We start from the raw sequence: 12,188 nt of genomic DNA, 5'->3' as shown, positions 1-12,188 counted from the left end.
ATTTATGCATGCAGGCGTACTCTCTCTCTCAAAAATAAACAAAACAAAAACAAAACAAAAAAAAAGCTTTAAGGAGTAAACACTAGAGACTGGGAAAAGAAATCCACTTTTCCTGGGCACCTGGGTGGCTCAGTTGGTCAAGCATCTGACTTCAGCTCAGGTCATGATCTTACAGTTTGTGGGTATGAGCCCCACATTGGGCTCTGTGCTGACAGCTTAAAGCCTGAAGCCTGCTTTGAATTCTGTGTCTCCCTCTCTCTCTGCCCCTTCCTTGCTCATGCTGTCTCTCTCTCTCAAAAATAAATAAAAATGTTTAAAAACATTAAAAAAACAATCTACTTTCCCAAATTTTATACCTCTGTTTTTACTTTTGTACTATAAAGGTCTACTATGTTCATAACAACTTAAAAGAAAATTAAACTTTAAGACTGAAAACTAAAAACCAAAAACTAATACTTCCTCCCCTTAAAGAGATTTCCATGTAAGCACATATTTTTCCTAAGTACACTCACTACACTGATGGATATTTATATTTTAAGTAGTTTTCATCAGGAAATACAGGTAGAAAACAGTTGAATCCATGTCCATACCAGATGAAGACTGCTGGTTCTGTCGTCTGTACTGACGTCTCTGCTGCACAGAATCTGCTGCAGCCATTTTGCCACCTTTCTCTTCTTCTGAAAGATGGATGCATTTAGAAAAGTGTTTCTTTAGTTACACATACAGAACACGTAACATACTTGAAATGGAAAATGGTCTCTTAAACTTTTATCCGATTGGGTCAAGCAATACAACCACACACACACACACACACACACACACACACACACACACACACACACACTTTTTAACAACAACCACAAAAAGCTTAAAATCCCAATTTAAAATGCTGACTTTAAGGGTGCCTGGGTGGTTGAACATCCAACTTTGGCTCAGGTCATGATCTCATGGCCTGTGGGTTCGAGCCCGTCTGGCTTTGTGCTGACAGCTCAGAGCCTGGAGACTGCTTCGAATTCTGTGTCTCCCCATCTCTGTCCCTCCCCCACTCACACTCTCTCTCTCTCTCTCTCTCAAAAATAAACATTAAAAATACAAACAAATAAGTAAAAATAAATAGAAAGCTGACTTTAGACTATGTTCACTAAATATAATAAAAATAAACTTATTTACTATAGGTCAAGTTAAGCACGAAGAACTTTATAAGCATTATTTCAGTTAATTGTCAAAAGCCTAAAGGATGATACTGTTACCTGCATTTCAGATTTAAGAAATGAGACTCAAATAAATTAAGTAATTAAACAAAAAAAAGTAATTAAGTAGTGGGGCACCTGGGTGGCTCTGTGGGTTAAGCCTCTGACTTCGGCTCAGGTCATGATCTCACGGTTTGTGAGTTCAAGCCCCACGTCAGGCTCTGTGCTGACAGCTCAGAGCCTGGGGCCTGCTTCGGACTCTGTGTCTCCTTCTCTCTCTGCCCCTCCCCAACTTGTGCTCTTTCTCTCTATATCTCTCAAAAAATAAATGTAAAAAATAAAAAAAATTAAAAAAAAAAGTAGTTAAGTAGTGAAGCTGGGGATTCAACCCAGGTTGGTCTGACTTCAGAACCATAGCTCTTAACCACTAAGTCATATTCTATAATTAATCTTTAACCAGAGGGGCTGACCAAATGTGCAAAAAATATAATTCAGCTCAAACAAAAAAACACACAAAAACTTACCCGATTCAGATAACTCTACTTTTCTAGGCTTAGGTGCTGGTGAAGGGGACTCTCTTTTCTCAGTACCTTTGTGTTTTGTCACTAAAAATAATGAGAAAAAAAACCACCTTACATATAAGGAATAGCAAAACAACAAAAAACAAAGCTACCTCACAAGACACTGTCTTAATGGCAGAAAGACTATTCTTATAAAGAATTTATTGCTAATTACATAATTCCACGAGATCTTGTCATGATCTCAACACTACCTGAAGGGAAGCAAGCATTTTTAGACGTTTGGTGAAAAGCTTAAAAGGTTCCATAATGATTTTTGAATCTTAAGATTCTCCCAAGAGAAATGCCAGTTAAGAGAAATCAGGAGTTGCTGTTTCTCAGCAACAAAAGCTCTGCATAGAAGATCTGTGTAACCTTCAACTCAATAAACCTCTGGGTTCCACCCCACAACCTAAATCACATGCACTCAACTACACAGGCCCCATCAGCACAAGAGCTTTCAAGCATCTGCTATAGGTGGGTTCAGAAAAGTAGTAAAAAATGATACATGGTTAAGAAATAAGATTTGATGAAATCTTCAGAGAAAGAAATTTGTTCCGGAGAAGAGGGAGGAGTTGGCTACCAAGAGACTAAAGACTCTATGTAGAAATACAACCTTCATAATAGCATGAGGGATTTAAACTACCTATAAAAAAAGTAAGCCCTCACAATAACAAAAATAATTAAACACTATGGCTGAAGGATTCTCGCCAAAGCTTAAAAAGGGGGGAGGGGGCAGGAGCTCTGAAATATACCTAAGGTAGTAAGAGAGCTGTGAGCACCTTATAAGTAACCCAACCTCTCTTTTCCAAGTTGCATGGAAAATTATTATGCAACAATCTTTTGTATGCTTGCTGCATTAAGTAGTTGTTGCTGTTGCTAGTAATACCACCTCCCCCCGCCCCCCTGCCCAATTTACAAGAGGAGAAATGTGAGGCTTAAAAAGCAGTAACTTCAACCACAGTCACATAGATAATTAAAGTGAACTAGGATCTGAACCCAAGACTCTATTTCTAGAGCATAGGCTTTAATTTCCACCAATTTATAATTTCCGCCCTATTTATAATATCCGTCCACGCCTTCAACTAAAATCAAAAGTATACACAGATATAACCAGTAAGCTTACCACAGATTAACCTGAAATATCATTTGAGAGCATCCTGCTAAAAACTAAATTTGAAGACAGATATGATCCCCTAAGGGCCCTCATATCTGTTTTGTTTGACTAAAGCAATTACCATGGGATGTTGACCTAGAATGCAAATACATTTCATTTAACACTCTTCTTCAGAATGCTGTAAAGGCTTAGTCTAAGGGGCAGTAACTTAGAGAGCTAGTGATCTAAAACAGAAAGCTCATCTTTGCTAAAGTACTGAAACTGAAGAATTTACCACAATACTTCAAAAATGATCTGCATTTTACTAATTTTTCTAACTAGTGTTTTGGACAAACTACTGGATTGGGTAAAAAATGGTTAATATCTAATCAGTTATCATGAAATATAGCAGCAAGGGGTGCTTAAGTGGCTCAGTCAAGGCATCTGACTCTTGATTTCAGATCATGATCTCATGGTTCGAGAGTTCGAGACCCATGGTCAGGCTCTGTGCTGGCAATGTGGAGCCTGCTTGAGATTCTCTTTCTCCTTCTCTCTCTGCCCCTCCCTGCTCACTCGCTCTCCATCTAAATAAATAAACTTAAAAAATTATTTAAAAAGGGGGTGCCTGGGTGGCTCAGTTGGTTAAGTGTCCCAACTTTGGCTCAGGTCACGATCCTGCAGTTCACAAGTTCGAGCCCCATGTTGGGCTTTGTGATGACAGCTTGGAACCTGGAGCCTGCTCCAAATTCTGTGTCTCTCACTATCTCTGCCCTTCCCCCGCTCGCGCGTGTGTGCATGTGTGTGTGCACGCTCTCTTGCAAAAATAAACATAAAACAACTATTAAAAAATACTTTAAAAACCACAGCAGCAAAAGTGTACTCAAAACGCGTATTTTAACAAATTCAAAGACATAAAATACACATGCTTTTAAATAAAACTTTTAAGGACTTGAGGCTATTTTTCTGGTCTGTATTCTCCACTTCAAAGTGTCAGTTAATCTTCAATTCTTGAAAAATTATTAGAGGCATCCAGTTACTTATACCCCCCCCCCCATGTCTAAGTTACTTCCTAAAAGAACTGGGTTCTAAAATGTGTTTAGAAGCTGTCTAAATGTCAGAATGCATTTTCCCCTATGATACACTAAAAATGTGGTTATATCTGCAAGATAGTTGGCAAATGCCAACTGAATAAACACCACTGAACTAGAACATACACATTTTTCCCCCACAGAAATACACATTTGGAGTTTTATCTTGATCCAATCTCTAGCTAATGGTTTAAAGTCTATTATCAATATATTCATACCATTAAAATAAGTATCTATTATATATGCCTACTCTGGCTTAATATGACTGAATCATTGCATTATTAACATAGTTAATGTTTCATCAGAGTTTGTTGATCTAAAGAAGATCTGATAGTTTATTATGTTAATGTTTTATTTTTAGTATTCAAGGGGCAAAATCATTCTAGCATAAAGTCAGAAATCTTCTAAGTCAACTGTAAAACCAGAACTTTAAGTTTACTTCAATAGTCCTATTAATTATTAATCTCCCAGACTTGTCCAAAAGATCACTTGTAAAGTTACTGTTACTAGAACTGGTAAAATAATTTTGTCTGCAGAATACAGTTTATATAGCTAAATGGATCTCATCCCAAAATCACAATAGATACAGATCCTCTGTAAACATATTTCATTGAGTATCTCACTGATTTCAACACACTGCTTTATGTACTAAGATAATGCCAGTTTAACTAACATGCCACTGATTACAAAATGCTTCCTGAAGACCCTTTCGGATGAGAATGTACAATGTACTCCACAAATTATTCACCTTTAAATTCCCCAAAATACTTTGCCTGCCTCCCTCCCACTCCATTTGCTCAATATTAAAAGTCCCGATTGGTAACTACTACAGTAAAATCTATTATATTTCAATGGTGTCACTGATCTTATAAGCAGTGGAGTGTTGCAAGAAAGGAATTTCTGAAATCATCCTACCAGGTACAGAATCTAAAGTTAAAGTTGCACCTTGCCCTCCATCTCCCCACTCCAGACATCAAAACAAGCTTTTTGAGGTAGGAAAGCTGGGCAAAGTATACATTTTTCAACTGGGAAATGAGAACCCAAATTTTAGACCTGGCTGGTTGACTTTGACCAAATCACTTAACCTGAGAACCTGTTTCTTGATGACAATCTCAAAAATCTGTTCTACCTCTGAAATTTCATCACCGGGGACTGGGATCATTTTACCATAAAAAGTTACCTCCAAGTAGTCAGAGCCAAATTCAGCTTAAGGACACGAGGCAGTCTCTGACTCTACTGCCCACAGTGCCTTTCTTTGGTTGTGTTTTGTTTGCACATGGAAGACCTGCCCCAGAATCCATAGGAACATAACTAGCTCTTCGTCTTCACCAGGACTTATTTTATTTCTCTCCAACGTGCGTATCTACCATGAATTTTTTTTTTTTTTTTTTAAGTACTGGCCCACTCCCTTGACAATGTATCAGGACACAAGAGGTTAGTGCCTATTCCCTCTGCAAAAAGTGAACTCTTCTCTACTTTAACAAAGACTCAATCCTCCCGTTCAGATACTTTTATTACTCTTTGGCTATATCATACCTTGCTATGTTTTTTGCAAAGGAACAGGTGGGAACTTTTATAATACTTTTTCACTAGAGAGCTTTCTGGCTCCAAAGGAAGGACAAAAAAATATGCAGAAGTACAAATACTTAACATACTGGACACAGTTGCTAGAAACCACTGAAATTTTCCTATTTGTCATACTTGTCAAAAAGGTACGAACTGAAGGTAATCCGGGACACGAGGTTATGAAAATAAGTGATCCCAAGGCCCCCTCCCATACTTAAATTAGGTCTAAACCTGGAAGACTCCAATGTTTTTCTGTTCTTATCCAGGTGTCCGTCTAGGTCTAAAGAGCCAAAGCAACAAAAATGACCACAGAATAATTAATTACCCAATTAAGATTCAGAAGATAATCTACACATCACTTGTTATAGGTGACAGCATTACCTGCCAGTTCCCCTGTCACTCTGCTAGCTTGTCTATACCTCAAAGTCAAAATTTTGCCCATCCCCGTTTTCTTTGTTCTAACCTGAAAATTTAGATGTGATCAGAGCAAGCCCAGTATATATTAACCTACAGGCTGCTTCTTAAAGATCAATTACTACAGCAGCTTTTAGGATTTCCCCTGCCCCACTACTCACCCTTCAGGCTATCATCTCAGCCCTCAGCACCAGAGGCCCAATTCAAATAGATCCTACCGCCTTTCTCCATGTGTATTTAACCCAAAGGAACAAACCCCAATACACCACAACCTTCACTCAGACTAATACGGCATTCTACTTGCCTGGCCAGATCACAGATCATAAATTCCTCAGAAATCAATCTGCAGAATAAAGCAAGGACAACACTCAGAAGAACCCTGCCTGGAGCCTAAACTAAAAAACAAATAGGCTTTTAAGGGGACACCATGTTCTTCCCTAGCGAGCACAATGTGGCCAAGAAAGAACTCAAACAGAATGTGGAGTCCTCAAATAAGATATCAAACAAAAAAATCTTCAGGGGAAAAAAATTAACTGGTCTCATAGTAATAAAATGATCCCTTATCATGACAACAGGGACTTTGATAAGCTCCCCCAACTCAGCCCACGGCTGCTAATGAATGTATTTCTCCACCTACTCAATGCCAAAGGCAACTGCTAAAAACAAGTTTACACATAAACTCTGTTTCAACAAACCCCAAGAACTTAAAGAGGAAAGGGTGAAAAGCAAATTTACAAAGGATATCACATGCAAATATTGGGGCTGGTAATGTATTTCTCCACCTACTCAATGCCAGAGGGCAACTGCTAAAAACAAGTTTACACATAAACTCTGCTTCAACAAACCCCAAGAACTCAAAGAGGAAAGAAAAGGTGAAAAGCAAATTTACAAAGAATATCACCCACAAATATTACCCAGCTCCTTCTTACCGTGAAGGGGGAAGGGGCAGGAGCGACAACTGACGAGGCACTTTGTAGCCAAACAGAGAAAGAACGAACATACACTGTTTTTGTGTGTTTGATTTTTACCTTTACCTGAAGTTCTCCCTGGAGAGACAGAAACACGACTTTTTCTTGTACGGTTTGACTGCTGGGGTGTTGGGGAATGACGAGTTTTTGGCGGTGGAGTTGCTGGGGGTGATGGCCTATGCCTTCGCCTCGGAGGACTTGCTGAAGGAGATAACCTACGAGTTTTCCGAGGGGGACTGGATGTCCTCTTAGGAGGCTTCTTTGGCGGTGACCGGGAACGAGACGAAGAAGATGACGAACTACTTCCAGACAAGGACGCTGACGAACGCCTTCTTCTGTGGAATAAAGGATTCACGTTCGTTAACCGCATACTTGTCAAAAACGAACTTACAGGTATGTACAGTTTACACAAAAACAGCTATTTTTATCCAACTTTTGAGTTTATGTAGCTAAGCACATAATTAAGTTTAAAAAAAAAAAAGGGGAAACAAAACCATGACCTAGGACAGGAAACAGCTAGTTCTGAGACTAAATATTAGTAACTTATTCTGATGAATGCTTCTGTTTGAGTTGTCTGTCCAGTTATAAAATATGTCATGTTGAAAGCTATAATACAGTAACTAGCCAGTCTCTTTCTTCCTTAGGAGTGATATCATTGTTTGGAGTTTGCATACAAAATTTGGGTGGCGAAGTATTTTCCGTTTAAGAGCACAAAGTCAAACAACCCTTAGGCTGCGTTTTTAAAAAAAGATGTGCAGCAGTTAGGAATTCATTTAGCTACATAAACTTAGAAGCAGGGGCCTCTCGAATTCTGCGGCAAAAACTGTGGTAAGTTCTGTTGCAATTATGTGTACCTGCAGAATTCACCTTTGGCAGAAGAATTCCTGAGAACCTGAAAAAAAGAAACCCTACCTTAAGTGTGAGATAAAAGCTGGCTGAAAGGGAATCTTACACAATCTGCAAAATATTTTGACTGCTAAATGGCTCAGTAAGCACAATTAAAACACGCTGTTTGCAAAACTCCAATATAAGAAATAGCTGTTTCCGCTAATCTCGTACTAGAGAGCACCGGCATTAATTTTCTCCTAGAAAAGAATATAACCAATTTTAGAAAAGCGGGATGCCTAATCAACTGACCATTTACATCATCAGTCTCATTTATCAGCAGTAACATCAAGTCTATCATTTTTAGCAGTAGTCATAAAGAGTTCACAACAACCACCTCCTCCCCCCAAATATTTTCTTTTAAAACAATATGGGACTCCGAAAAACCCGACTACAGAAACAAACAACTATGGACCTTATTATTTCCCCCTTTTCTCCAAGTGGATTCATTTTCCCGCAAATAACTTAAAGACTCAAACACAAAAAACTTCTGTGCTAACTATAATCTGAAACGCAATCATCATAGCTCTTTCCAAGGAGGTCAAGAAGGCAGAAAACTCTATCGGTGCACCAAACCTCTACTTTGGGCAGATTTAGCAACAATCTTTTTGTTAAAAGGGATAGACCCAAATGTTCTGCCTTATGCCAATTTTAAAATGACTCTTTAAAAAAGAACATTGGTACGGACAGGGTTAGTTTTCTGACTGATCTCTTCAAAAATGACTAGATGCCAAACTGCTAAAAATGGCTATATCCATGGAATAGGATTATGGGTAATTTTCAACTTATTTGTTTGAAATTTTATAAGCACTCATTTCTGTAATGGGAAAAAAACACTTCAAACAAAAATGTAATGCAAATAGGTTATTCTAATATTGGTGAAAGTAGCTTACTGGCTCTGTAGTTATCTGCTTTTTAGAAGCCAGTGATCATTTAAATCCAAGGAAAGTGAGAGGGCCGCAGATTCCCTCATTGCTAGGAGATCTGGGTGGGGTCTCAAAGGGTAAAAGTTAACGTCAAGTATCAGTAAAATGTGAATTTCTTGTTTCCCACCCCCAACACTGCACTAGCGTGGTTTTTGTGACATAATTAAACCTCAAATGAGGCTCTTTAGGCATCACCTTGTAACACTCCTGACCTTTCTTCAGGGGAACACAAATACAAACGTGAGCCTAAAGCTAACACGTGCTGCATTTTCATATACTGACACTTCCAAATAAAAAAAAATTAAAAAAATTAAAAAAAGAAGAAGGAGGAGGAAAAGAAAATAAAGGAAAAAGTGTAAGAAAAAAGAAAACCCTCACCGTCTCACTGGAGATCTACTTCTTCTATGCCTGGGTGGAGGTGGCATTCGTCTTGGTGGAGTTCTTCTTCGAGGAGATGGCCGCCTTCTCGGGCTTGGCCGCCTTCTCGGGGAGTATGATCTGCCATAACAAACAGAATTAGGGCCTGAATAAACAAGAACAAGGAACGAAGTCCCTGAGACAGCTTTCTCAACACCTACATTTTAAAAACCGACTTCAAAGGATTCGATTTTCCACTTATGTAGAGATTTTTATGGCAAAGAGTGTGCACACAAATTTCTACAGCACACAAAAGTGACCTCAAATTCTCTCTGTAGGTCCAAAGAGTAACATTTGTACTAATTAAATGCTCTCTACTGCTCTGAAATTATCTACCTAATTCCACTCAGCAGAAGAGCACATAAAACCTAAGATCTATGTCACTCCTACAGCCCTAACTCACCTTGATCGGGATCTATGACGCCGTCTAGGTCGAGTATGAGAAGGAGAGCGAGACCGTGTCCGGGATCTTGATTTGGAACGTGACCGAGATCTCGGTCGGGTCTTCTCCTTCTCCTTTTCTTTTTTGGAATTCTTCTCTGGAGAAGGTTCTTTAGGCTCTGGTACAGGTTCAGGTTTGGGAACTTTCAGGATGTCACTGTAGAAACAAAATGTTGATGCAATATGGTTATTTCTCTTTTTAAGATGGTGCCAGAATCCATGAGGACTTCTCCCCAGCTCCAAAAGATATATACACATCAGTGAAAGCCAAAATGCAACTAACAATTCTAACCACATTCTTAAGAGTACAAAGTTGTCCACAATACTGGCGAAAAAAGCAAGTTACAGGATATAAGATATCTGAAACAATACAACCAACCAATAGCAGTGGTCACCTTTGGGGCATTTCACTTTTTAAAATTTTTTTGGTGTTTTTATCTTCGAGACAGAGAGCTGAGAGCACGAACTGGGGAGGGGCAGAGACAGGAACAAAAGCAGGCTCGGCGATGACAGCACAGAGCCCCACACGGGGCTCGAACTCACAAACCCTCAAACTGTGAGATCATGACCTGAGCTGAAGTCAGACGCTTAGCCAACTGAGCCACCCAGGTGCCCTTGGGGCATTTTATTTACACTCTCCTACAGAATCTGAATCTGTCAACAAGCTGATCTTATGATTTAAAAAATACAAAAGGGAAATAACCAAGTAATTTTATGTTTGTAACTCAGAATTATCCTGGCAATTAGCAACAGCCTAAAATTCTTATTTATAAATAAATTTTTATCTACTTGCCTAGTAGAAGTGGCCTCTTGTACTGAAGGTTCTTTTACTTTCACTGATGGTTCTGGGAGCTCTGGAGTTTTTTCCTTCTTTTCTGGAGCAGGGGAAGGACTCCGGCTCTTGGTTCTGTGGCGGGGAGACCGAGAATGACTGCGCTTTCTCTCTCTCCTGACAGGGGAAGATCGTCTTCTAGGGGAAGGAGATCTGGATTTGCGTCTAGGATAAAAGCAATTTTTTTCAGGTTTGTGTCTAGGATAAAAGCAATTTTTTTCAGGTTTTTGAATAATGTTGGTTGGGGGAGAGGGTCAAGGGCAAAGTGAGAAATTAATCTTTTTAATTATACCACTGTTCTTTATGGGTGAGAGATTCCTTATGAAAAGAAGATATCCTGCCATATTTACTTAATATGGGAAGGGCCAAAAGAAAACCAGAAAGGTAAGTAAACAAAAGGTAACAACACTGTCTGGTATACCAGTTATAAGAGGAAAGCATTGACCTGGAACTCTAGATTTAGATTCTTAATCATTGCCAGAGATGAAGAGACCAAAGACCAACTTTTCAGAGGAAGAGAATGCTTAAGAGTAAAGAGATATTCCCTAACAACAAATCCAAAAAAACCCAACAAAACAAGAGTTGGGGTGCAGACAGATCCCACCATAGAGTTTGTCAGGTAACCTAGGTATTCCAGCAAAATGACTAGTGCAACTAATGTGCTCTTTGGAAGAAAAAAGAAACATGTCATATTTGCATAGCCTTTTAGGAAAAGGAGAAGTCCCCTTTCCTTTTCAATAATAGTTTCCCTAACGTAAAAGTAAAACAGCAGACCTGGTTCATCAATAGCCTAGTTACCACTGTGATGTGCTTAATACTGCTTCCCTAGTAAAGGAGGTTTTAATACCAAATATACAAATTAAAATGGATAAAGAAATTACCTCTGCCCTTTAATTCCAGATTTGTGAAAAAATTAGCAGAACTCTAAAAATGAAAACCCTAGTAGAATTCTCACCTTTCACCACAAATACAGTAGAAGCTGAGTCATGGGTTTAAAAATGGAAACCTAACCATAGTCTCATTGGAAGGAAGAAGAAAACAAATAAATGATCTGTTTTGGGTTCAATACAACCATCTAAGAAAAGCAGAACAGGGCATTAGAGAAGTATAACATGAATGGCTAATGGGTACAGATTTGTAATTAAAAGGAAAGAAAAAGAACTGGAGAAGATTAAAATAATTAAATGCTATATTTAAAGAAAAGCAATATGGAAAGCAAGTCTAGATTCTGATTTAGAAATTGAGAGTTGTACAATTCACCAAGATTTAAGAGACAATTATTATAGTCCAATGATCTGCCTCAAACAAACCTTTAATATTTTGGGCCAGAGACCAGCCTTAGTTCATCATGAAAACTACATGATGGAAGAAATTCTGAATAGTGCTGGTAGCTTCCTTTTTAACTGTGTTAACTTTCTACACACAGAATACTATCTGAAGTATTTGTAAAACATATGCATCCATTATATTATACCTTCTTGGGCTCCGAGACCTCTCCCTTTTTTCTCTGCTGCTTTCTTTTTCTTCCTTATCCCTCTTATCCTTGTCTTCATCTTGCTTTTTCATAGATGCCAACTTTTCTTGTTCAATCTGCAAAGATCAAGTTTTCACAGAAACATAGCTGAACATCTGAGATCACTAAACAAATTGAGGAAGACTTTGCATCTCTGATAAACACCAATGCCGTATAAATCATTTCATCAGCCTCCTGCTTTTCAACAAGACTATTCTCGCTGAAAACTAATCCCTAACAGCTGAATGAAAGAGAATATTTTCAAGTTTACCTAAAAAAATAATTTTCATGCTCA

General features: G+C 38.5%; 1 protein-coding gene across 19 annotated transcripts in view; it reads right to left on the bottom strand.

The window, feature by feature from the left end:
* The window catches only part of SRRM1 (serine and arginine repetitive matrix 1), a 32,617-nt gene that overhangs the window by 13,437 nt on the left and 6,992 nt on the right, over positions 1–12,188 (bottom strand). For 7 of the 19 annotated variants that reach the window (XM_053209150.1, XM_027060058.2, XM_027060054.2 and 4 more), the window contains 7 exons: positions 11,855–11,970; positions 10,342–10,545; positions 9,511–9,705; positions 9,069–9,188; positions 6,940–7,214; positions 1,715–1,795; positions 591–677 (listed from right to left, as the gene is read on the bottom strand). In XM_053209150.1, coding sequence (XP_053065125.1) covers positions 591–677; positions 1,715–1,795; positions 6,940–7,214; positions 9,069–9,188; positions 9,511–9,705; positions 10,342–10,545; positions 11,855–11,970 — 1,078 coding nt within the window. The remainder of the gene's footprint in view (positions 1–590; positions 678–1,714; positions 1,796–6,939; positions 7,215–9,068; positions 9,189–9,510; positions 9,706–10,341; positions 10,546–11,854; positions 11,971–12,188) is intronic. The other 12 variants (XM_027060059.2, XM_027060055.2, XM_027060061.2 and 9 more) reach the window with 6 other exon arrangements.

The sequence above is a fragment of the Acinonyx jubatus genome, chromosome C1 (genome assembly GCF_027475565.1).
Source record: "Acinonyx jubatus isolate Ajub_Pintada_27869175 chromosome C1, VMU_Ajub_asm_v1.0, whole genome shotgun sequence".
Lineage (NCBI taxonomy): Eukaryota > Metazoa > Chordata > Mammalia > Carnivora > Felidae > Acinonyx > Acinonyx jubatus.
Note: the sequence above shows the minus strand (reverse complement) of the source record. Positions and strands in the feature narration are given on the sequence as shown.